The 26,795-nt window shown below is 46.3% G+C and overlaps 1 protein-coding gene across 2 annotated transcripts in view; it reads left to right on the top strand.

The window, feature by feature from the left end:
• Nucleotides 1-1,257: 1,257 nt before the first annotated feature.
• Nucleotides 1,258-26,795, top strand: part of LOC110486363 (cAMP-specific 3',5'-cyclic phosphodiesterase 4B) — a 26,410-nt gene continuing 872 nt past the window's right edge. The window contains exons 1-15 of one of the 2 annotated variants that reach the window (XM_021557895.2): nucleotides 1,258-1,621; nucleotides 2,462-2,665; nucleotides 3,219-3,255; nucleotides 3,445-3,515; nucleotides 5,110-5,159; nucleotides 5,579-5,691; nucleotides 20,897-20,990; nucleotides 22,373-22,545; nucleotides 24,540-24,638; nucleotides 24,765-24,929; nucleotides 25,088-25,187; nucleotides 25,446-25,600; nucleotides 25,747-25,869; nucleotides 25,966-26,148; nucleotides 26,359-26,795. The exon at nucleotides 26,359-26,795 is cut by the window's right edge and continues 872 nt beyond it. In XM_021557895.2, the coding sequence (XP_021413570.1) occupies nucleotides 1,395-1,621; nucleotides 2,462-2,665; nucleotides 3,219-3,255; nucleotides 3,445-3,515; nucleotides 5,110-5,159; nucleotides 5,579-5,691; nucleotides 20,897-20,990; nucleotides 22,373-22,545; nucleotides 24,540-24,638; nucleotides 24,765-24,929; nucleotides 25,088-25,187; nucleotides 25,446-25,600; nucleotides 25,747-25,869; nucleotides 25,966-26,148; nucleotides 26,359-26,795 (2,231 nt within the window). In that variant the 5' untranslated portion in view covers nucleotides 1,258-1,394. Of the gene's footprint in view, nucleotides 1,622-2,461; nucleotides 2,666-3,218; nucleotides 3,256-3,444; nucleotides 3,516-5,109; nucleotides 5,160-5,578; nucleotides 5,692-12,692; nucleotides 14,730-20,896; nucleotides 20,991-22,372; nucleotides 22,546-24,539; nucleotides 24,639-24,764; nucleotides 24,930-25,087; nucleotides 25,188-25,445; nucleotides 25,601-25,746; nucleotides 25,870-25,965; nucleotides 26,149-26,358 lie in introns of those variants that run through there. The other variant, XM_021557896.2, reaches the window with a different exon arrangement.

The following is a 26,795-nucleotide window of genomic DNA, read 5'->3' as shown; positions in this document are numbered from 1 at the left end:
AGCTCTGTACTTGGTCAGTAGGCCCATGTTTTTCTGTGTACTGCAAAGGTCAAGAAGCTTGGCTGTTGGCTTGGCTGTTGATGTTAAAAAATAATGTTTTGGAAACAAATCATGCATGCTCTTGTAAACAGTTCCACAGGCCATGAGTCACTCCTCCTTCTCTTCTCTTCTGCCCTTCCCTCCTTTTTCTCCTTGACTCCTTTCTCCATCCTCATCCACTTGGTCTCTCTCTCTCTCTCTCTCTCTCTCTCTCTCTCTCTCTCTCTCTCTCTCTCTCTCTCTCTCTCTCTCTCTCTCGCGTTACTGCCGGTGGTCTGTTGCTGCTAGAGAAACGGTGAACAGGGAGATAAGGAGAGAGAAAGAGAGCACACGCTTGAAGCAGGGGGAGGTGAAGAAAGTAAAGGAGAAAACAACAGGCAGAGAAAGCGAAGAAAAGGAGAGAGAAAGAAAGAAAGGAAACGGAGCATCGGACCGACCAGCGTCGGTGTGTCCTCCAGGTGGTGTGGGTGTGAGTGAAACATTGGGCAGACGCCCGGGCAGAGTGGCAGCCACAGTGTCCCTGAGGGGCCTGGTCGGGGAGGACAAGGACAGCGAGGCAGGAGGAGGACACACAGGAAAAGTATGTGGACTCAGACAGAGCGATAGAGAGTGAGAGCTGAGCTAGTGAAATATCAGAAGCCCTCCCCTGAGAGTGGCCCTGTTCAGATAGCTGATAGCTGAGAGAGAGGCTGTGGGTTACAGCTGCACTGCCGCCCTTCAGTGACAGAATAAACAAAAACAAACCTACACAGGGAGAAACAAGCTGCTGAGAAACAGGGAACAAAGTGGTGTGGAGGTGAACAAAGGACGTGAGCAAATGCAGCAGTACTCCAGGTCTTCAGGATCAAAGCTCGAAGACTTCAACTGAACGTGGACTCTGAGGATTGGGACCAGGAATAAAACTATAGGATTAGGGTCTGTTATCAAGGGCTTTCTGACTGGCAGGATTTTGTGCTGGTGTGTGCAGGAGAACTCTCTTTGTCTGGGATGTGAGCTCTGCTACTGAACCGTGGAACAAGGCGGGGGGCCAGGGGGGAGCGTAGGAGGGAGAGTGACTGACAGACCGATTGGGAGGTTGAAGTGTTGGCAGTAGCAGACAAAGTTTGATAGACAGAGTTTTTTTCTGGTCGGGAGGGAGGGAGAGAAGAAGAGGGAGAGAGAGAGAGAGAGAAGAAGAGGGAGAGAGAGAGAGAGAGAGAAAGATAGAGAAGAGGGAGAGCGAGAGAGAGAGAGAGAGAGAGAGAGAGAGAGAGAGAGAGAGAGAGAGAGAGAAGAAGAGAGAGAGAGAAGAAGAGGGAGAGAGGGATGGTGGTTTCTTCCGTCAGTCCTCTCCGTCGTGCCCAGAGCTTCCAGAGATGAGTCAGAGGAAGCTGACACGACAGATGAATCTGTGGGAGACCCCCGAGGGGTTGACCACGCCCAGCCTGACCCCCACCTCTCCCTACGTCACCTCCGCTAACTCACCTGTGTCCCCTGATCACGACCACACTCGGGGACACGGGAATTCCGTGTTTTTCCGGCGTATGAAGCTCAACCGCAGTATAGAGCGCAGACTGTCGTCTCAGTCTCACCTTCCTCTCAGGTATTCATGGTGTTCAAGTAGCCATGCACAGTTAATAGGCCGTGTGGTGTGTGTGTGTGTGTGTGTGTGTGCTTGCGCGTGTGTGTGTGTGCTTGCGCGTGTGTGTGTGTGTGGCTTCACAATATCTCCCTCCATGATGTGCTTTTCATTTTTGAGGAAGCTGTAGAGACATTCATGTTTCAAAAAAGAGAAATCACCCTAAACCTAAGAAGTATGTTTCTGTGTACACTTTGGCTAAACTCTCACTAAGCTTCTGTTCGACTGGTTCTCTTTGAGATTATTCCTAATCTTGTGTTTGGGGTCATGTGGTTGTCTGTAACACTAGATTGGTATGGTGCTCTTGTGTATATATGTAGATCAGCTTTAATATTGCAGATGAATTGTAGCTTCCATCAAAGTACTTGTCTGCATCATCTCCAATCCCCCATATATATTGTTTTAAATATCTCAACATCAATTAATTCATGGGTAACAATTGGTACCTTGGTGAGATTGTTTTAAGTTAAAATGGTCAAAAACATACAAAAATAGCTACTTAGCAAAGAGCAATTTCTCAAGCAAGAATGTTGCTAGGACTGTCTGCCTGGGAGTGGTCTGAGTGGGGAGGGGAATACTAGGTGTTATTGGCAGAGAGGTTTGGAACTCTCTTTCTTATTGGTCTGAATTTCAGGCTGTCTTTTTAAACAAATCTTACACTAAAAGGGATTTATCATTTTTTTTTACAAATTCACAGATTTATTCCAACCTCTTAGTGTGTAAATATATATAATATACAGGAACATGCCTTAAATGAAGCATTGATCCAGACAACTTTCCTGTCTCTCTCACTTTGTCTTTCAGTTTTGACTCAGAGAATGGTCCTTCGCCCGGCCGCAGCCCCATGGATTCGCAGGCGAGTCCTGTGCTGGGGCTGCACCCCTCCTTTACCACAGAGGGGTGCAGGAGTCGCGGGGAGCGCAGGGAGTCCTTCCTGTACCGATCAGACTCCGACTATGACATGTCCCCCAAGAACATGTCACGCAACTCCTCCATCAACAGTGAGGGGTGAGTATCAAACCTGGGCGGGGGTTTGAACTTATAAGACTATTCCATTGGTTCCATTGCACCAGGCAAACTCAGTCAAGCCCAGCTAATGTATAGTGCTAATTGAACCCTGGTTTGGTGAGTATGTACCCCCTTACAACCTCCATTTCCTGTGTTCATCACATGCCATCAAAACCACCTTGGCTAATCCACATGGTTAAAACCCCTCTGAGTGAAAGTAGCCTCACTGACACTCCAGATTGCTGCAACACCATACATTACTCACTATACAATCACAATCAGCCGACTTGGCATTTATGATTATTATGATTATGGCAGTATTATGCTAATGTTCATACTAAAATATTTTTCGCTTCACAGCGGTGTAATTTGTCTTGGTCTGCTTCCATTTCAGAAAGATGCTTTTTGGTCAGATAAGGCTATGGATACCATTGGTTCACATACATATCCCGTATGTGTTCATGCAAACTGTCATAGCGATAACTCTCCATCTATCCTGCTGACTTTACTGTCATCTCCTTCCTTTGTTCATTTTCTATCTCTCTTTCTACAGGCATGCAGAAGATCTCATAGTCACCCCTTTTGCTCAGGTAAGCACCAGCACTGCAGTTTGTTGATGAAGTGGCGTACACTTCACCCTTCCTGCCTAAAGATAGAACAATGCCGTAAAGAACTTGAAAGGGGCTAAACTGAGTATGTAGTGAATTTGTCTCGCTCTGCTCTCTGCCCTCTCCCCTCTCCCCGCCGCCCCCACCACCCACCGTCCGTCCATCCCCCAGGTGTTGGCCAGTCTACGAACTGTAAGAAGCAACTTCACCATCCTCGCCAATGTCACGACACCCACTAACAAGTCAGTAGCATTCCGTCAGCCACGTCACCCTTTCAACCCCTCTTAATGTGGTCACATCTCTCTTCTCTATCGCAGCATGAATGATATGTTCCCACTGGGACTGTGCAGTCCTTATTCTCACTGGAATATGAAGAGTTGATTTCCAAAACACTATATCAACCAATTTTTCACTTGTGTTTTTTTTCCACCAGGAATGATTAATTGTGCGTACCTTCATGTGTGTGTAAAATATTACTGTTCTCAAGAAGTTTTCTGGAATAGATTTTAGATGTTTATGAAAATGTGTTTTTTTGCAAAACGCAATATATCCATTGTTTAGCTGGAATGGAATCTTCGTGACCTGTATATTTGACTGTGATATGCGGTTGTCTCACCCAGCTACTGTATCTTAAGATGAATGCCTTACTATATAAGTCGCTGTGTATAAGAGCACCTGCCAAATGACTCAAATGTCAAATGTAAGTGTTTTATATACAGATATCATATTACTGTATTGAATTATTATAATAGTTATTTTTTATTATATTGATGTCAGAAATGTATCATTGGTACATTTCGTTATAAAAACGGGTAGTTATTTGTTACATTTGACTGTGTAAAACCTAACAGTACTCTCTTATTTCTCTGAGAATGATGCGGATATACAGCATTTTGCAAAGAAAATACATTATTATTTGTCTCTCTGAAATGAAACGACCAAGTGATCGATTTAAACAAATACATGTCTGTCATTGAACAACCAAATGCCATGATTAGATAGTGAAAAAACACCAATCTGTTCATTATTTCGTTAAACAATAACAGTGAATTTACCAACATTTCTGAAAATGGATATTTACTGTTTTTGAATTAAGCTCTTCATATGTGGTTTTAGTAAATATCACATTTCTTCCTTCTATTTTGTCAGAACTGTGTCATATCAGTAGGGTATAATGTGGCAATACTCTCCTCACGTTGTGTCTTTATCGTGTTCTGCTGAGATCATCATGTCCCCAGTGGAAGACTGACTGAAAGACTGCCCGACTGGCTGACTCTCTGACAGACTGACAGACAGACTGACTGCCTGACTACCTGACTGACTGGTTATTCACAAGGATAGAAGTGGTCAATAATGCTAAATATATCCTCCTTTGTAATGCAAGAAACAGGCAGAGCATGAGTTGGCAGACTTTTTAGCAGTACGTCAATATGAGCAGTAACAATGCACCGTGGAATTATCTAGAGCCATAATTAGTGAGCATGATGCTCTCAGCTCCAAACAGAATCCTCCCTCACTAGACTGCAAGTTGAACCTCCATGTAGAGAAAGAGACAGCTGAGAGAGCCTCTCTTAAAGGAGGCATTGTTTTTAATATTGTTGGCCACAACAATATTTCAAAAGACTGCGATGCAGATCTATGCAAATAGTTTATGATTCCTCACAAATGTTATTGTCCATAATACAGATGAGGTTAAATATGTTTGCTTATCTATTTCCAGTGTTATGTTGTTACGCTACACAATTCATGCCCAATACAACCGTAATGTTCTTAGAGTCCACTAGAGAGCACGCTTTATCATTTCCTATGATGATGTAATGATCTATTTGTCCACAGGAGGTCACCAGTGACAAGCCAACCCACTGTTCCCCAGGCAACACTCTCTGGTAGGTTTCCTGCTAAAATGAACTTTAGTCTACTGATTGGGAACACTCTCCCACACAACTCACAGTGTTTTGGTAGTGTGCACTCAAGCTTCCAAAAACTCATAAAGAAATGCACCGATATTAATAGAAGAATTTGCAGTACCATGGCCTGTGGCTTTCTCAATAATGGGCTGCATTTAATTCCGCAGATGATTTGAATAATAAGTGTCAATCTGGAGTCTCAACTGAACAATTCTAAGAAATGACAAATGTAGCAATTTGACTGATACAGTTCAAGAGAACAGATGCAGAGAATATGACTGATACACAGACCATTATATTATGATACACTATATTATATCAATGCTGAGATCATACCGGTTATAATAATACATACAGCACATTAATGCCACCCTCTTCTCTCCTGTGTATGTGTGTAGATGAGACGTACCAGCAGATGGCAAGGGAGACTCTGGCTGAGTTAGACTGGTGTCTGGACCAGCTGGAGACCATCCAGACCCACCGCAGCGTCGGTGACATGGCTTCCAACAAGGTACCACCACTTCTACCACCTCCATTACCCTACACCATCACTACCAATAGTCCGTACCATCACTACCACTACTCTACACTACCACTACCAGTACCCTACACAGCTACTACCACTACCCTACACAAGCACTACCACCACCACTACTACTACCACTGCCCTACACAACCACTACCACTACCCTACACCACCACTACTACCACCACTACTACTACCACTACCTTACACAACCACTACCACTACCCTACACCACCACTACCACCACCACCACTACCACTACCACTACCAGCACCCTACACAGCTACTACCTCTACCTCTACCCTACACAACCACTACCACCACCACTACTACTACCACTACCTTACACAACCACTACCACTACCCTACACCACCACTACCACCACCACCACTACTACTACCACTACCACTACCACTATCCCGTACCACCACTACCACTACCCTACACTACCACTACCACTACCAACACCCTACTCAGCCACTACCTCTACCTCTACCCTACACAACCACTACCACCACCACTACTACTACCACTACCTTACACAACCACTACCACTACCCTACACCACCACTACCCCCACCACCACTACTACTACTACTACCACTACCACTACCACTACCACTACCAGTACCCTACACAGCTACTACCACTACCCTACACAACCACTACCACTACCACTACTACTACCACTACCCTACACAACCACTACCACTACCCTACACCACCACTACCACAACCACCACTACTACTACCACTACCACTAGCCCGCACCACCACTAACACTACCACCACCACCACTTCTACCACCTCCATTACCCTACACCATCACTACCACTATCCCATACCACCACTACCCTACACTACCACTACCACTACCAGTACCCTACACAGCTACTACCACTACCCTACACAAGCACTACCACCACCACTACTACTACCACTACCACTACCCTACACAACCACTACCACTACCCTACACCACCACCACTACCACCACTACTACTACCACTACCTTGCACAACCACTACCACTACCACTACCTTACACTACCACTACCACTACCTCTACCACTACCACTACCACTACCCTACACTACCACTACCTCTACCACCACCACTACCACTACCCTACACTACCACTACCTCTACCACTACTACTACCACTACCTTACACAACCACTACCACTACCCTACACCACCACTACCACCACCACCACTACTACTACAACTACCACTACCACTATCCCGTACCACCACTACCACTACCACTACCAGTACCCTACACAGCTACTACCACTACCCTACACAACCACTACCTCTACCACTACCACTACCACTACCACTACCACTACCACTACCCTACACTACCACTACCTCTACCACTACCACTACCACTACCACTACCCTACACTACCACTACCCTACACTACCACCACCACTACCACTACACTACCTTTACCACCACCACTACCCTACACCACCACTACCACTACCCTACACCACCACTACCACTATCCTACACCACCACTACCACTACCCTACACCACCACTACCACTACCCTACACAGCTACTACCACTACCCTACACAACCACTACCTCTACCACTACCACTACCACTACCACTACCACTACCACTACCCTACACTACCACTACCTCTACCACTACCACTACCACTACCCTACACTACCACTACCCTACACTACCACCACCACTACCACTACACTACCTTTACCACCACCACTACCCTACACCACCACTACCACTACCCTACACCACCACTACCACTATCCTACACCACCACTACCACTACCCTACACCACCACTACTACCACCACTACTACTACCACTACCTTACACAACCACTACCACTACCCTACACCACCACTACCACCACCACCACTACCACTACCACTACCAGCACCCTACACAGCTACTACCTCTACCTCTACCCTACACAACCACTACCACCACCACTACTACTACCACTACCGTACACAACCACTACCACTACCCTACACCACCACTACCACCACCACCACTACTACTACCACTACCACTACCACTATCCCGTACCACCACTACCACTACCCTACACTACCACTACCACTACCAGCACCCTACACAGCCACTACCTCTACCTCTACCCTACACAACCACTACCACCACCACTACTACTACCACTACCTTACACAACCACTACCACTACCCTACACCACCACTACCACCACTACTACTACTACTACCACTACCACTACCACTACCAGTACCCTGCACAGCTACTACCACTACCCTACACAACCACTACCACTACCACTACTACTACCACTACCCTACACAACCACTACCACTACCCTACACCACCACTACGACAACCACCACTACTACTACCACTACCACTAGCCCGCACCACCACTAACACTACCACTACCACCACCACCACTTCTACCACCTCCATTACCCTACACCATCACTACCACTATCCCATACCACCACTACCCTACACTACCACTACCACTACCAGTACCCTACACAGCTACTACCACTACCCTACACAAGCACTACCACCACCACTACTACTACCACTACCACTACCCTACACAACCACTACCACTACCCTACACCACCACCACTACCACCACTACTACTACCACTACCTTGCACAACCACTACCACTACCCTACACTACCACTACCACCACCACCACTACCACTACCAGTACCCTACACAGATACTACCACTACCATACACAACCACTACCACCACCACTACCACTACCCTACACCACCACAACCTTACACTACCACTACCACTACCCTACACCACCACAACCTTACACAACCTTACACTACCACTACCCTACACTACCACTACCCTACACAACCACTAGCCCACACTACCACAACCTTACACTACCACTACCCAACACCACCACTACCTCTACCACCAACACTACCCTACACCACCACTACCACTACCTTAAACCACCACTACCCTACACCGCCACTACCACTACCCTACACCACCACTACCACTACCCTACACTCCACTACCTCTACCACTACCCTACATCACCACTACCATCACCACTACCACTACCCTACACCACCACTACCATCACCACTACCACTACCCTACACCACCACTACCTCTACCACTACCACTACCCTACACTACCACTACCACTACCACTACCACCACCACTACCACTACCACTAGCACACACCAACACTACCACTACCACTACCACTACCACTACCCTACACTACCACTACCACTACCACTACCACTACCACTTCCACTACCACTACCCTACACTACCACTACCACTACCTCTACCACTACCCTACACTACCACTACCACTACCTCTACCTCTACCACTACCACTACCACTACCACTACCCTACACTACCACTACCCTACACTACCACCACCACTACCACTACACTACCACTAACTTTACCACCACCACTACCCTACACCACCACTACCACTATCCTACACCACCACTACCACTACCCTACAGACACCTCTACCACCACCACTACCTCTACCACCACCACTACCCTACACCACCACTACCACTAGCCCGCACCACCATGACCACTATCCTACACCACCACTACCACTACCCTACACCACCACTACCTCTACCACCACCACTACCCTACACTACCACCACCACGACCACCACCCTACACCACCACTAACATTACCCTACACCACCACTATGTCTACCCACACCACCACTATAACTACCCATCACCACCTCTACCACTACCATTACCCTACATCACCACTATGTCAACCCACATCGCCACTGTCACTACCCTACACCACCTCTACCACTATCACTACCCTACACCACCTCTACCACTATCGCTACCCTACACCACCACCACCACTACCCTACACAACCACAACCACAACTACCACCACCACTACCACTAGTTTACACCACAATTACCACTACCACACACTACCACCACCACTACCCTACACTACCTCTACCCTACACTACCACCACCACTACCCTAAACCACCACTACCCTACACTACCACTGCCACTACCCTACCACTACCACCCCCACTACCACTACCATACACTACCACTCCCACTAACACTACCCTAGACCACCACTACCACTACCTCTACCCTACACTACCACCACCACTACCCTAAACCACCACTACCCTACACTGCCACTACCCTACCACTACCACTACCATACACTACCACCACCACTAACACTACCCTACACCACCACTACCACTAGTTTACACCACAATTACCACTACTTTAGACTACCACCACCACCACCACCACCACCACCATCACCACCACTACCATTAGTTTACACCACAATTACCACTACCATACACTACCACTACCACTACCACTACCCTACCACACCACCCCCACTACCACTAACACTACCCTACACCACCACTACCACTACCACCACCATACACCACCACAACTACCACCACCACTACCACTAGTTTACACCACAATTACCAATACCATACACTACCACCACCACTACCCTACACTACCTCTACCCTACACTACCACCACCACTACCCTAAACCACCACTACCCTACACTGCCACTGCCACTACCCTACCACTACCACCCCCACTACCACTACCATACACTACCACCCCCACTAACACTACCCTACACCACCACTACCACTACCTCTACCCTACACTACCACCACCACTACCCTAAACCACCACTACCCTACACTGCCACTACCCTACCACTACCACTACCATACACTACCACCACCACTAACACTACCCTGCACCACCACTACCACTAGTTTACACCACAATTACCACTACTTTACACTACCACCACCACCACCATCACCACCACTACCATTAGTTTACACCACAATTACCACTACCATACACTACCACTACCACTATCCTACACTACCACTACCACTACCACTACCCTACCCTACCACACCACCCCCACTACCACTACCATACACTACCATTAACACTACCCTACACCACCGCTACCACTACCACCACCATACACCACCACAACTACCACCACCACTACCACTAGTTTACACCACAATTACCACTACCATACACTACCACCACCACTACCCTACACTACCACTACCCTACACTACCACCACCACTACCCTAAACCACCACTACCCTACACTGCCACTACCCTACCACTACCACTACCCTACACTACCACTACCATACACTACCACCACCACTACCCTACACTACCACTACCCTACACTACCACCACCACTACCCTAAACCACCACTACCCTACCACTACCACTACCATACACTACCACCACTAACACTACCCTACACCACCACTACCACTAGTTTACACCACAATTACCACTACTTTACACTACCACCACCACTACCCTACACTACCACTACCCTACACTACCACTAGTTTACACCACAATTACCACTACCATACACTACCACCACCACTACCCTACACTACCACCACCACTACCCTAAACCACCACTACCCTACACTGCCACTACCCTACCACTACCACTACCATACACTACCACCACCACTAACACTACCCTACACCACCACTACCACTAGTTTACACCACAATTACCACTACTTTACACTACCACCACCACCACCATCACCACCACTACCATTAGTTTACACCACAATTACCACTACCATACACTACCACTACCACTATCCTACACTACCACTACCACTACCACTATCCTACCCTACCACACCACCCCCACTACTACTACCATACACTACCACTAACACTACCCTACACCACCACTACCACTACCCTACACTACCACCACTACCACTACCACTACCCTACCACACCACCCCCACTACCACTACCATATACTACCTCCACCACTAACACTACCCTAGACTACCACTGCCACTACCCTACACACACCACAACCGCTACCACTACCACTACCCTACCACTACCACCCCACTACCATTACCATACACTACCACCACCACTAACACTACACTACACCACCACTACCACTACCCTACACCACCACAACTACCCTACACTACCACTACCCGACACCACCACTACCACTACCCTACACCACAACTATCACTACCCTACACCACCACTACCGCTACCCTACACCACCACTGCCACTACCCTACACACACCACAACCCTACACTACACCTCTTCATCTATCCATGGCCCTCTCCTATGCCCTCTACCACAACCTCAACGTATTTGTGTTTCCTAGTCCAACTGTGCATAACTAAATATCAATACTATTATCAGTCTCCCATACTGTATGTTTCATTAATGTCTGGGAGCCTTGTTCGCATTTAGCGGAACTGAACTATGTGAATGTGGACTGTGGACTGGCCAAGCTAATGTAACAGAGGTGGATCGGTCAGCCACACTCTCGTGATGAGTAACCTTGTCTGACATGTGATGACTTGGGTTAGCTCCCCAGGATAATGTCTAGCTTTTAGCTCAGTGGACTATCACAGTCTTGTGGCTCGCAGGAGCTGTTAGTCCCAGTGATGTTTGGGATTTGTGTATTGTCCTTTTGAGTCCGAAGTGAGTGTATGTGTGCATGTACACAGAATGCCCAAAAGATTTGTCAGATGCTCTATATGTACAAAGGTATGGGTGATATGTGTATACTGTATACTGCAGTTTAGAGTCTGTGTTTGTAGCGGATGTGTATTTGTGCACATGAATGCATGAGCTGCAGCAAGATGTTCCGCTTAAAATGTAGGATGGAGAGAGAGAGACGGGGAGAGAGAGAGAGAGAGAGAGAGAGAGAGAGAGAGAGAGAGAGAGAGAGAGAGAGAGAGAGAGAGAGAGAGAGAGAAGGGGAGGGTGAGGGTGAGGGTCTGTGGGTGGGAAGGGAAGACACAGAGCACAGGAGAAGAGGGAGGAGGGGTCCTGATGCTGATGTCTCTGCTGTAACCTTGGTTGCTATCGAACAACAGGGTCTGCCCTTCCCTTTTACTCATTGGCTCACCACTCTGACCACAGGGCTTGTGGTCTGGGAAGCGACCAATGAAAAAGAGGCAAGGTTCCTTCAACAGTGTTGTGTCTAAAAGAGACAGTGTGGTATTCTTGTTTTTCTTGTCACCCTGAGGGGAATGTAGCATGTTGCAACTGTTTCAGAACGCAAAAGACAGCAGTTTGGATTTGTATGTGTGTAAGGATGCCTGTGTTTGAGACACAGACAGAGGGCGAGAGAGCGAAAGTGAGAGAGGGGGGAGTGTGTGTGTGTGTGTGTGTGTGTGTGTGCTCCTGGCTGACAGAGAAGCAGAGAGAATGCTGTGGTCTTTAAGAGCAGACAGGCGCCATAAAGACACATACACACAAAACCACACCAACATGCACACACACATATGAACACCCTCCCTCATACTCGCTCTCTCTCACACACACATTTCCGACAGGCGTACATGCTGTCTGCAGCACATGCGCATTCAGGCTGCACGCACACACACAAGTGCATGCTGTCTGGCTGATTAGCTTGCAAGGGCTGTCTACAGCATCCAGGGAGACGGCGCTACAGGAGGCAGCAGGGCTTTGCTACGGCGGAGGAAGGAAAGAGGAAGGAAAGAGGAAGGAAAAATAAGGGGAGCCTGAAGCTCTTGGATTAGTTTCAACCTCAGACATAATTTAACCAGCCCAGGGAGACACAATGGAGTGACTGGGATACTGCGGGGGAAGCTACTGGGAGGAGGACTGTGGACTGTGTGTGTGTTGGGATCATCACTGAGGCACATACGGGGCTGATGCAGCAGGAGGACGACTGGGCCCGGCCCCTGGATCCGGTGCGCTGTGGGGGAGGGGCACTTTGCAGAGTAGACGCAACGCAGGGAGACGAGGAGAGAGCCTGTTTTTCCCCACACCGAGAGCTCCGCTGTGATTCTGTAGCCTGACCACCCGTCTGCTAGCAACATCACAGGCCTGGCTCCCTATTTCTCTCTCTCTGTCTCTCCTTCCTTCTCTTTCTCTCTCCATTGTCATTTGTCTCCCGCTTTCTCTCTGTCACTCCCTGTCCTCTTCCTCTGTCCCATCGCTCAATACTACGGTCATCTTTCCCACCCTGTCGTCACCGTCACCGTCTTTCCATCCCTCCATCCTTCTAAGCTCCTCTCTCCTCTTTTATCTCCATCTGTCAGTCTGTCTGACCTATCTTTCATTACAACATCTTGGCTTTTCTCTCTTCCCTCTCCTCCTCCATTGCCTCTCTTTGCCCTTCAGACAGTCCCCCTCTCACTCTCCATCTTCTCCCATCCTATCCTCCCCCTCTCCCCACTCTGCTGTTTGATTTGGGTCAGTTCTGCTCACCAGCTGGGATGAGATGTAGTCTCTGGAGCTTGGGGATCCAGGGGGCTCCTGGCCTGCCGTTTGCGGGGCACCCTCATCTGTGGACCGTCCTCACACTGGGGCCCATATCTGGACGCACTGGGTGGGTGGCCTGCTTCCAGGACAACTGCATGTAGGGACGGACTGTGAGCACCAGTGGACCCTGTCCTTCTCCCCCTCCACCCCTCGCCCCCCCCACCCTCGGCGGGGGGAAGCTGTCGCTCTGGAGTGTCCCGGCCTGGCCGGCTGCGGCCTACACGCTGCCCACACGCTGACGACGAATCCCTCCTCATGCTGCTGGGACACCTGCAGCGCCCCCACCCCCAGCCCGCTCCACTACCGGTCCTCCTGTCTGGGAAAGCGCCCCTCGCCCCCCGTCACCCTAAGCATGGGTGTGGTAGAGGCCATTGACCCCGCCTCGCCGTCCCCTTGCCCCTCGCCCGTGCCAGGCGGCTACCGGCTGCCCCGCTCTTCCACCAGCTACAGCCAGCTGCAGGGGAGGGGAGGAGGGCCAGACCTGGAGCTGGACCTAGGTGCGGCTGCCGGAGGGGTTCTGGAAGGGTCTGGGATGGCAGCGGAGCGCAGGACACCTCTAGTAGACCTGTTCTGTGAGACCTGCTCGAGACCCTGGCTCATCGGATGGTGGGACCAGGTAGGGCTAGTAGGGCTGGGAGGGGAAGGGAACCAGGCCAGACAGATAGGCAGCCATCTTGGATAGCTGTTTTGATGAACTGTTTTTCCACCCTTGCTGTTCTGTGCATTATTTAGGCTGTTGTCTGTCCATTCTACTTAGTAGGTGTGATTTTGTTAAGCCGTTGAAGTTTCATGTTGAAAAGAGAACCATGTCAGTTGTGTGCGTTTTAGCTGTGCGGATTGCAGGGACCAGTTGGGACAGGGAGGACATGACCTAAAGATGACAGGCATAACAGGATGTATGTTGAGAGACTGTGTGTTTATATTTTCCCTCAGCAAATCTGTTTTCATATTCTATGCATTATTTATGCATGTGGGCACTGAAGGGGAAAAGGCATTGAGTTTTCAGAGTTTATTAACCCTAAACTCCCCCTGTAATGTGTCGTCATGCTGCCTGTGGTGCTGGGCGCACTAAACCTCAGCTGCAGTACACTTCAACCTGAAGATAGAAACTCAAAACTGTTCACCTTAGGGACTAATTTCCTCCATTCAAACCACAGACAATATTCCCTTAAAATCGTACAGAAATTCCTATTAAGAAAATCTTTATTGTCCTATTGTTACAGGTAGCCTGCTTTATCACAAGATGTCCATCTCCATCCTCGACACACACACACACACACACACACACACACACACACACACACACACACACACACACACACACACACACACACACACACACACACACACACACACACACACAGGTTCAGCCCTCATGAACCATTGTCTTGTCTGTGCTTTACTGAGATACATGCAGCAACATCTTACCCAGCTAGCACATAACGTTCTCAGAACCGTATGTTTCTTAGAGCTTGGTGAGAGTGTGGTTGTCTCGTGGTTATTTTGCATACAACCTACCCACAACTTTGTGGGAATATTGCAGAACAGTTGCTTGGCATTGGAACATTCTCAGCACAAAAATGTCCTAAAGGTTCAAACATGGTTAGATTTAATAAAAATGTTGGTAATGTTGTAGGAACGTTCTCCAACTGGTTTAACATGGGGAATATTCTCAAATAGTTCAGAGTACGTTACGAAACAACGTGGGAATTTCTGTACTTCAGCACAACGTTTTCTACAGGTTTCCTCATGGTTACATTAAATTCATGTTCTCAATACATTAAGAAAACTTAACATAAAAAAACACAAGAAAACATTAGTAACGTTCAAAGAATGTTCTGCAAATGTTATTTAAAAATACATACATTCCGTTCAAAGCGTCAACAAAACTCTCTCTATCCTCTCTCTTGTTAAGTGTGTTCAGGTGTGTTGGCCGCGCCCAGTAATTGGCCACACCTGATCCTAATGAGTGCTTGTTTCCTTTGAAATGGGGTCTATTTGAATAGACTAAAATAGACCATCCTGGTGGCACAGTAGACTTATACAATGGATAAAGAACATACACTACATGACCAAAAGTATATGGACACCTGCTCGTCGAACATCTCATTCCAAAATAATGGGCATTAATATGGAGTTGGTCCCCTCTGTGCTGCTATAACAGCCTCCACTCTTACGGGAAGGCTTTCCACTAGATGTTGGAACATTGCTGTGAGGACATGCTTCCATTCAGCCACAAGAGCATTAGTGAGGTCGGGCACTGATGTTGGGCGATTAGGCCTGGCTCGCAGTCGGCGTTCCAATTAATCCCAAAGGTGTTCGATTGGGTTGAAGTCATGACTCTGTGCAGGCCAGTCAATTTGTTCCACGTCGATCTCAACAAACCATTTCTGTATGGACCTCGCTTTGTACACGGGGGCATTGTCATGCTGAAACAGGAAAGGGCCTTCCCCAAATAGTTTGCACAAAGTTGGAAACACAGAATTGTCTAGAATGTCATTGTATGCTGTAGCGTTAAGATTTCCCTTCACTGGAACTAAGGGGCCTAGACCCGACCATGAAAAACAGCCCCAGACCATTATTCCTCCTCCACCAAACTTTACAGTTGGCACCTTGCATTTGGCAGGTAACGTTCTCCTGGCATCCGCCAAAACCAGATTAATCCGTTGGACTACCAGATGATGAAGCATGATCCATCACTCCAGAGAACGTGTTTCCACTGCTCCAGAGTCCAATGATACTTACGAGTTACGCGCTTCAGCACTTGGCAGTCCCGTTCTGTGAGCTTGTGTCGCCTACCATTTTGCAGCTGAGCCGTTGTTGCTCTTAGACATTTCCACTTCACAATAATAGCACTTATAGTTGACCAGGGTAGCTCTGGTGTCACATTGAAAGTCACTGAGCTTTTCAGCAAGGCCATTCTACTGCCAATGTTTGTCTATGGAGATTGCATGGCTGTGTGCTCGATTTTATATACCTGTCAGCAACGGATGTGGCTGAAATAGCCGAATTCACTAATTTGAAGGGGTGTCCACATACTTTTGTATACATAGTATAAGATCATAGGTTAGAATTTCACTGACACCGTGCCACAATAACAAAATAAATGTATGTGCAATTTTGAACTGTTTCTAAACAGTTAAAAACACTTAACCCAAAACTAAGCTAGCAGTGTAATTAAAAGTCTTATTGAAACATGTTCTCAGAACGTTATTTAATTACCTTCAAATAAGCTATCATTTCTGTTCTCAGAAGATTAATGAAAACGCCCAGAAAAACTTTCAGGGAACCATAGTAAAAACCTTCTCAGAACCTCCTTGTAACCTAAACATTTACATTCACAGAACAGGCAAAATTTTCACTTCTGTTCTAAGAAAGTAAAAAACAAAAAAAGTACTTATTACCAGTCAGGAAACCTATGGCTTCGTTCCCAGAACCAATAGGAAGCCAAAGAATTACGCTCCCACAACTTCCAAGGAACCAAATGTGCTAGCTGTATCCACTCCCCCCATCTCTAAGCATGCAGTGTTTTTAGCAATCTGCTGCAATATGACAACTCTTGTTTTGATACAAGATAGAGTCTAACAACAGCCTTACCATTACCATTAGCAAAAAAATATATATACAGTACTTTGATAAACAAAGTGAAATTGAATGGATTGTTGGTTGTGAAAGCTGATTCACCATGCTGTCATCAAAGAGCATTACTGTAAACTGCTATTGTAATGTGAAAAACAGGAAGTGCAGGAAGAGCCTGCCTGTTACAATACATGTCACATTTCCCTGGGTGTCCATATGTTAGTCAGTTATCAGAGGGTTGATGATGCCCCTTTGCGTCTCTCACAGCTTCCTCCCGGCATCTTGTGTTCCATCAGTCAGGGGGCCATATGAGGAAGCACGGTAGCGTGGTGTGGCGTCTGTGTGTCCTGGCACTGGGGTTGTGTTGGTTGGCAGATTATGACTCAATATAGCAAAGAGATGGAGAGAGAGATGGAGAGAGATTGATCCTGCAGCATAACTGTGTCACTGGGCTTGACTGGCTAACTAGTCTACAGTACCTACCTGGTGCATTATCATGACCTATCTATCTATCTATCTATCTATCTGACTGTTGTAGTGGCTTCTGACGGAGGAAAAGAGACCTGACTGTTCTAACCGTGTCGAACTGTCACTAATACCTGGTTGGACTGGAATAAGGGATGAGAGAGAGAGAGTAATTAAAAATAGAAGTAGGAAGGAATGAGTGAGTGAGAGAGGGAAGGTTGAGAGAGTGGGAGGGAAGGTAGTAAAAGAGGTGAGTAAGAGAGAGAAGGGAATAGAGAGGAAACGGGAGTAGAGCAGAGAAGAGGAGTAGAGAAATAAGGAGAAGCAGAGAAGAGTGGAGGGAAGAAGAGAGGAGAACACAGGGGAGGGGAGAACAAGGGAGAGGAGAGAAGAGCAGATGAGAGGAGAGGAAAGGAATGGAGAGGAGAGGATTGACCTTGAAAAAGGTCAGAGACACCTGCCTAGTCTCTGAGATTGTCACCCAAGCAGCAGCCGCCTCCCTCCCTCGCTCCCATCATGCTGCAGGACTGACTGTGAGGAGGCAGTTGCTAGGGCAACCTCTATGGTTGCCATGGAGATTATTATGTGTGAAGGATCAGTCAGTGGGACACAGACTGAGGGGACTTGTCCGAATCGCACTGCGCCTGCTTGCACGTGACTGCCTCTGGTAGTGGAATGTGTTTGGTTACTAACAGTCTTCAAGATCCGCTCATGTTTGGTTGAGACATCGCGACAGGAAGTCTATGCAACATTACATTTTCTGTTTAGCCATATGGTACATATGTGTCCTATTCATGCGTCATATCTTTTTCTCACCTGCATTCCAGGCAGGTTGTGTGACATCATCACCAAAAGACACAGAACGTGCTGAATGAAAACGGCAGCTCTTCCACCATTGCTCCAACATGCTGTTGCTTTGTCAGGCTCCTGCAGTGGTTGCCTGTTGACAAGGTCATACCGTACTGTATGAATGTTGTATAGTAAACCCATGTGTTCTTTAGGAATTCTATTTCACTATTTTACAGTAGATGTGTGATACATCAGTATCAAACACAATTCATATTTTGCTACATTGTTGACATTTTTGATTGAGGTTAGAGCCGATGTACAGTATTAGTCTTTGTTTAGTGGTATGACCTGTATCCTGAATGAGGTATAGTGGTTCATATTAATTAACAATAATCATTTGTTCTGTTTCACACATACTCAAGTGCGTATTACAGTTTTTCACGTTGGTGCAATTTTCACAAGTATGTGGTACATTTTCAACAGTCTAAGCACAAAAATCTAAACTCTAAGTACATTTTCAATTGACTGAGTAGTACAACAAACAAATTCACAGTCACTTGTTCACTGCACCAAATCACTCCTTCAATTTGGAAGCGTATTCAATCTGAGTATCTGCTTTTCAAAATGCAATATTCACTGTACTTTTGATATGATTTGTTAACAATACAATTACTATTATTTTTATTCAGCACTTCAAAAAGAAAGTATCTTAGTTAGTTAGTTAGTTAGTTAGTTAGTTAGTTAGTTAAAAATGGTAGTTCAAATGACTTAATGGTGAGCCTGATGTATTGATGACTAAACTAAATGTTCTCATGGTATTTCACGGAAAATAGATTTTGCATGAGTGACTCAAGGGTGAAAGATGTGTTCAACTCCAATGAATGCACGATGAAAGGTTCTGAACCTAAGATAGGGGGCATTACAAGTGTTATCAGGTTAGAGGTTTGTACTTAGAGTTTTGAAAATAAACAACTTATACCTGAAACAATATGCCACAGTGATTGAAAAAAAAACTTGAAAGAGCATGTGTGAATTGTGTTTTGTATATCCCAGCTCCCCCTGAGACACCCAGGGAGCAATTAGGGTTAAGTGCCTTGCTCAAGGGTACAACGATTGATTTCTTATCTTGTCGGCTCGGGGATACGAACTAGATAGCTTCCGGTTACTGTCCCAATGCTCTAACCACAGATAGAGACCGATGTTTCACCAGATGTATAAATCTGAAGCCTCTGGTTGGAATTTCCACTCCCCACCAATATATGGTGAGGAGAGGAAGCTCGGAGGCCGGCAGTATGGGAGAGTATGGCACGAGTTGGAACTGGGCCGATATTATGCAGATTTTCTTATCGAAGCCCAAGCTCATCAAAGCCTGATCTCACTAAAGTTTTCTGTTCCCAAAACTACAATCTGTTTCGAACAGAGTGCACTACGTTTGTAGACATGATCATTTGACAAAGTTTAAAAAAAAATGATGTTTACAATGAGTGCCATGGCGAATTGAGTTATTGCACAAGCACATGCTAGAACGGGCCGATGGGATGTTGTTAGCTCATGCTTGGCTCTGCCAACCTCCTTGCTCGTTCTGCCCGCTATGCTTCATCTGCTCCCTTTGAAAATGACACAGATGAACTATCTTGGGTTAGTTATACATATCTTTACTCTAACCACCAGGCTACCTGCTGCCCATTGTTTTGTTTTTCAAAACAATGTGTTAGATGTATTTAGCTAAAAAGGGATTTGTACAGATTTCCTTTCTTATGGAGTACGATGTGCTATTTTTGGCATGGTATGAAATCCAGCTTGAACATTATTTCAGCGACACTATTCAAGCAATACCTCTAACTTCTGTCTTCTCCTGTTCTTGGTAATAATATAATGCTCTGCCTCTCTCCATCTCTTTCTTCCTCTCTCTATCCCTCTCTCCATCTCTCTCTCCTTTTCCTCCCCCAGTTTAAGAGGATGTTGAACCGGGAGCTATCTCACCTGTCAGAGATGAGTCGTTCAGGGAACCAGGTGTCTGAATACATCTCCACTACCTTCCTGGGTGAGTCACACACCTCCCCTTTCACCTGCACTCCTGACTGGGTCTCTGTTTGTCTTCTATCCTTTATACACCTCAGTCCTCTATCCACTAGAAAACGAATCAGAGCCCTATGTATGTGGCTCTGGTCAAAAGTAGTGCACTATACGGCTGCCATTTAGAAAGAGGGTTATATTTTAGTCAATACTGACCAGTATAATGCATTTATTTAATATTTAACCTTTATCCACACTGTTAACCCCAATGTGCTGTCATTACTCAAAACGTTTGAGGAAACGCGTTGAACTTAATATATCTGAGTACAGTTACTTAAAGTGATTTAGTAGTTATTAATCAAACTGATAGAATTACTGTGAGCTTGTAGGGGGCCCTGATTTGAGTTGTATCAGAGTAATGCCCCCTCTAAGCCACGCCTCCAATATAATTTCCCAGTGCGCCTTGCCTTTTTGAGTGAATTGTGGAATCGTCACACATGACTGTATTTGTTAGTAACAGAAACACAGATGTCCTATGGCCTTCCCCAAGTGAATTCCTAGTTGAATGTTATCATTATAATTAAACATTACATATCTCATAAGGCCTTATTTTGAGGCCTAGATTTACTCTAAAACAGTGGCCTGAAACTCATGGTTGACAGGCCACATCAGGGAACTTTCCCAAAATTTCAAAAAAAATCTAGGTTGAAGGATTTCCAGCAATCTTCTAACCCAGATTTCTGGAAAACCTGGGAAATATACCAGACTTCTGCAAGTCACTTTAGGCTGGCTTGCAAAGTGATGTGTAATTCCTATTGGAATCCAGCCAGAGTTAGGCTATCCAACAGTGTATTCACTCACAACCTGCATTCATAATGACTGCCAGGGTTAGGAACAGTGTGAGGAGACTACCTAAGCCATTTCAATTGGAACAACCATTTCTGTGACGGGTGCAAAAAATCAAATTAATTTATTGGATTAGTTTAGAAAAATGTATGTTATTTAACTGTGTTTTACATAAGATGAATCAATCAATCACTCAATGTACAGAACACAGATATTCAAAACAATTCCCAAAAATCAACCTGCAGTAGAGCATGCTGGGGGAAAAAAGAAAAGTTAATTTGTTGTCATAACTTTAGAAAATTGAATTAATGTGATTTCGTTTTGAGTCAGTACCACATAAACATTTGATGTAATAATGACTTTGAGTTCCACTTACTCAAAGTATTTGAGTTAAAAAGGCCTTGGGGTTTACAGTGCAGGCAGTCATTTAGACCGGGGTCTCTTTACAAGTGAGCCCTGTAATGATGCACACTATAGCCTTTATAATAATAAGTTATAAATGCATGCTTATAACAAGCATTCGAAAGTATTGTAATTAACCTCTGACCTCCATGTCTCCTCCAGATAAGCAGAATGAGGTAGAGATCCCGTCTCCGACCCTGCGGGAGCGAGAGCGGGACAAGCCCATGTGTCATATCAGTGGAGTGAAGAAGCTGACGCACAGCTCCAGCCTGTCCATCAACACCACCATGCCACGCTTCGGAGTCAAGACGGAACAGGAGGACGCACTGGCCAGGGTACGGTATACCTGTACTGGATCTGGGATCTGTGGACCCTTACACATAGTCACACATGAACACTCAGTCACTTCGAAGATGATTTAAAATGACATATCCTGCTGAGACCCAGCGAAAAAAAGCTTTATGAATTATGACTTTTTTAGGAGTGAAATAAACATTTTACAATGTTTATTTTATTATTTTATTTGATTGTATATGCACTGTAGTGGATATTATGATGAGGTGAATATTATATTTTTACATTTTTACATTACAATACATATGTGTACAGTAAGTGAAAAATACAGGATATTTATACACAATATCTTATTTAGCTCTTATTTAATGTAAGAAAAAATATATTACACTGTTCTGAAAACTCACCAAACTATTCCACAGATACACTATATATACAAACATATGTGGACACTCCTTCAAATTAGTGGATTTGGCTATTTCAGCCACACCCGTTGCTGACAGGTGTATAAAATCGAGCACACAGCCATGTAATCTCCATAGACAAACATTGGCAACAGAGATGCCTTACTGAAGAGCTCAGTGACTTTCAACGTGGCACCGTCATTGGATGCCACCTTTCCAACAAGTCAGTTTGTCAAATTTCTGCCCTGCTAGAGCTGCCCCGGTCAACTGAAAGTGCTGATATTGTGAAATGGAAACGTCTAGGAGCAACCATGGCTCAGCCACAAAGTGGTAGACCACACAAGCTCACAGAACGGGACTGCTGAGTACTGAAGCACGTAGCGTGTAAAAATTGTCTGTCCTCGGTTGCAACATACTACTGAGTTCCAAACTTCCTCTGGAAGCAACGTCAGCACAATAACTGTTAGTCTGGAGCTTAATGAAATGGGTTCCCATGGCCGAGCGGATGCACACAAGCCTAAGATCACCATGCACAATGCCAAGCGTCGGCTGGAATGGTGTAAAGTGCGCCACCATTGGCGAGATTTACTCTTCATTGTCTGATGGACAAATCTAGGTTTGATGGCTGTCAGGAGAACGCTAACTGCCCCAATGCATAGTGCCAACTATAAAGTTTGGTGGAGGAGGAATGATGGTCTGGAGCTGTTTTTCTTGGTTCAGGCTAGGCCCCTTAGTTCCAGTGAAAGGAAATCTAAACACTACAGCATACACTGACATTCAAGACGATTCTGTGCTTCCAATGATTCTGTGCTTCCAACAAAAGTTTTGGGAAGGCCCTTTCCTGTTTCAGCATGACAATGCCTCCGTGCACAAAGCGAGGCCCATACAGAAATGGTTTGTTGAGATCGGTATGGAAGAACTTGTCCGGCCTGCACAGAGCCATGACTTCAACCCCATTGAACACCTTTGGGATGAATTGGAAGGCCGACTGCGAGCCAGGTCTAATCGCCCAACATCAGTGCCCGACCTCAATAATGCTCTTGTGGCTGAATGGAAGCAAGTCCCCACAGCAATGTTCCAACAGCTAGTGAAAAGCCATCCCAGAAGAGTGGAAGCTGTTATAGCAGCAAAGGGGGGACCAACTCCATATTAATGCACATGATTTTGGAATGAGACGTTCGACAAGAGCAGGTGTCCACATACTTTTGGTCATGTACTGTATTTACTTACTGGAAACAATTTTAATATCGAACTCACAAAAATTATGATTACCCATTTACATACATGTACTTTCTCCTTTAAATAAAATAATGTGCTAAATTAAGATGGCAGCCATTTTTTTAAAACAGGATGAGAAAGTACAAAGTCATATGATATCATTGAATACAACAGAATGTCCTCTCAAAGGTACAACAGGATTTAACACAGTGGCATGAATGGCCTCAGAGATACGGCCCAAAAACATCTATCTCCATTAGAGTGGACAAAAATGAATTGGTTTGATTTATTGATCTTTATTGGTCTCTGGAGGGATTAAATGGAGTCATATGTCAAGTCAAATTCTGGGTATGTGTACATTTACTTGGCAAATAAAGGTGATTCTGTTTCTGATTCTGATGTCTGTTGACCAGGAGCTGGATGACTTGAATAAGTGGGGCCTTAATATCTTTCGTCTGGCTGAATTCTCCAATAATAGGCCTCTCAGCTGCATCATGTTCGCCATCTTCCAGGTGGGTGGTTTTATCCATTAGATTTTCGGTAAGAGTGGTCATATAGACTTAATGTAGACTTTGCTGTTCATATACGTGTATAGGATCCTGAGTGTTTGCGTGACACTGTGTTTTCCTTCCCTGTAGGAGAGGGATCTGTTGAAGACGTTTCGAATCCCTGTCGACACCTTCGTGACCTACGTTATGACCCTGGAGGACCACTACCATGCCAACGTGGCCTACCACAACAGCCTCCACGCCGCTGACGTCACCCAGTCCACCCACGTCCTGCTGTCCACACCGGCTCTGGACGTAAGAACCACATTTCACCCCACACTGAGGCTACGTCTAACAACAGCTAACGTGAAGCACACAGCTGCACTCTAACTGCCATCGCACATTCATGTCCTGTAGGCTGTTCTAAAACGTGATTGGTTACACTGTGTTCTATCTCTCTCTCTCTCCGTCAGGCCGTGTTCACTGATCTGGAGATCCTGGCTGCGTTATTCGCTGCTGCCATCCATGATGTGGATCATCCTGGCGTGTCCAACCAGTTCCTCATCAACACCAGTGAGTCCTTGCAATGGAGAAAGGAGGAGACAGGACGCTGTACAGTACACTGCATTATAACTGAATAAAGCTCCCTGAACCACATCTCAGTTGAGCTCAACTCACCAGTCAGTGTAGCACAGCTGATAACGTAAAAAGAAAATGTCAGAGTCAGCACTGTAATGTGAAAAGGTTACTAGTGGGGTGTGTCTACAGGTCCTCTGACCTAGTATGTGTTCTGTACTGACCCGGTGTGTTCTGTCTGTCCTCTTCCCCCAGACTCGGAGCTGGCTCTGATGTACAACGATGAGTCAGTCCTGGAGAACCACCACCTGGCCGTGGGCTTCAAGCTGCTCCACGAGGACAACTGTGACATCTTCCAGAACCTCAGCAAGAGGCAGAGACAGAGCCTGCGCAAGCTCGTTATCGATATGGTGAGGCTCCTGCCCCTCACACTCACCCACTAATGGGCTGCTCTGTTGGCTCAGTAAGGGGCGGGGCTTATAAGAGTTATTTAAATGTTATTTTCTATTTTTATGTTTGTTTTTGTTTGACCTCCTCCTTTAATTGACCTCTCAAGGTGTTGGCGACGGATATGTCCAAGCACATGAGTTTGCTGGCTGATCTGAAGACCATGGTGGAGACGAAGAAGGTGACCAGTTCAGGAGTGCTCCTGCTCGACCACTACACTGACCGCATCCAGGTGAGCTTTCCCCTCTGACCTCTAAACATAAGCTTGAGAAAATTCACAACGCCTACTGTGCACTGGTGATACCTGACCTTATGTGTGTGTCTGCAGGTGCTGAGGAACATGGTGCACTGTGCGGACCTAAGTAACCCCACCAAGCCCCTGGTCGTGTACAGAGAGTGGACTGAGCGCATCATGGAGGAGTTCTTTAGACAGGGGGACAAGGAGAGGGAGAGAGGCATGGAGATCAGCCCCATGTGTGACAAACACACTGCTTCTGTGGAGAAGAGTCAGGTTAGGAAACATACACACAACTCACATTTTGGGATCACTTTCAAAGTAATTATAAAAGCTTAATGCTTATATATGCTTTCTTAATAGTATGATTGATGTTTAGAAATGTCATCTCATGTTGCTTACACAAATTCCTTAGCCGTGTAATGTGCTTGTTATTAGTGTGATGTTTGTTAGTGTGTTTGATTCTCCTGGTGTTGTGTGCTGTAGGTGGGCTTCATCGACTACATTGTGCACCCTCTGTGGGAGACGTGGGGGGACCTGGTGCACCCTGATGCCCAGGACATCCTGGACACTCTGGAGGACAACAGGGACTGGTACCAGAGCACCATCCCCCAGAGCCCCATCTCCCCACCCCCAATCCCCCTCGGCCCAGACAAGAGGCTCAACGCCTGCATCGACAAGTTCCAGTTCAAGCTCACCTTGGATGACGACACCGAGGGAGGACAGGAGGAGGAAGAAGAGGAAGAGGAGGAGGAGGAGGAGGAGGGGAAAACCACCCCCAATCACATGGTGCTGGACTGCAGTCAGGGAGAGGAGGAAGACAAGAAAGAAGAGGAGGAAGGAGAGGATGTGTTAAAGGATGAAAGGGAAGGAGACATCATCGAGGAGGAAGGGGAAGTAGGGATGGAGGAGGAGGTAGAGGA

The sequence above is a fragment of the Oncorhynchus mykiss genome, chromosome 13 (assembly GCF_013265735.2).
Source record: "Oncorhynchus mykiss isolate Arlee chromosome 13, USDA_OmykA_1.1, whole genome shotgun sequence".
NCBI classification, from domain to species: domain Eukaryota; kingdom Metazoa; phylum Chordata; class Actinopteri; order Salmoniformes; family Salmonidae; genus Oncorhynchus; species Oncorhynchus mykiss.
This window is presented reverse-complemented; position numbering and strand designations above follow the sequence as displayed.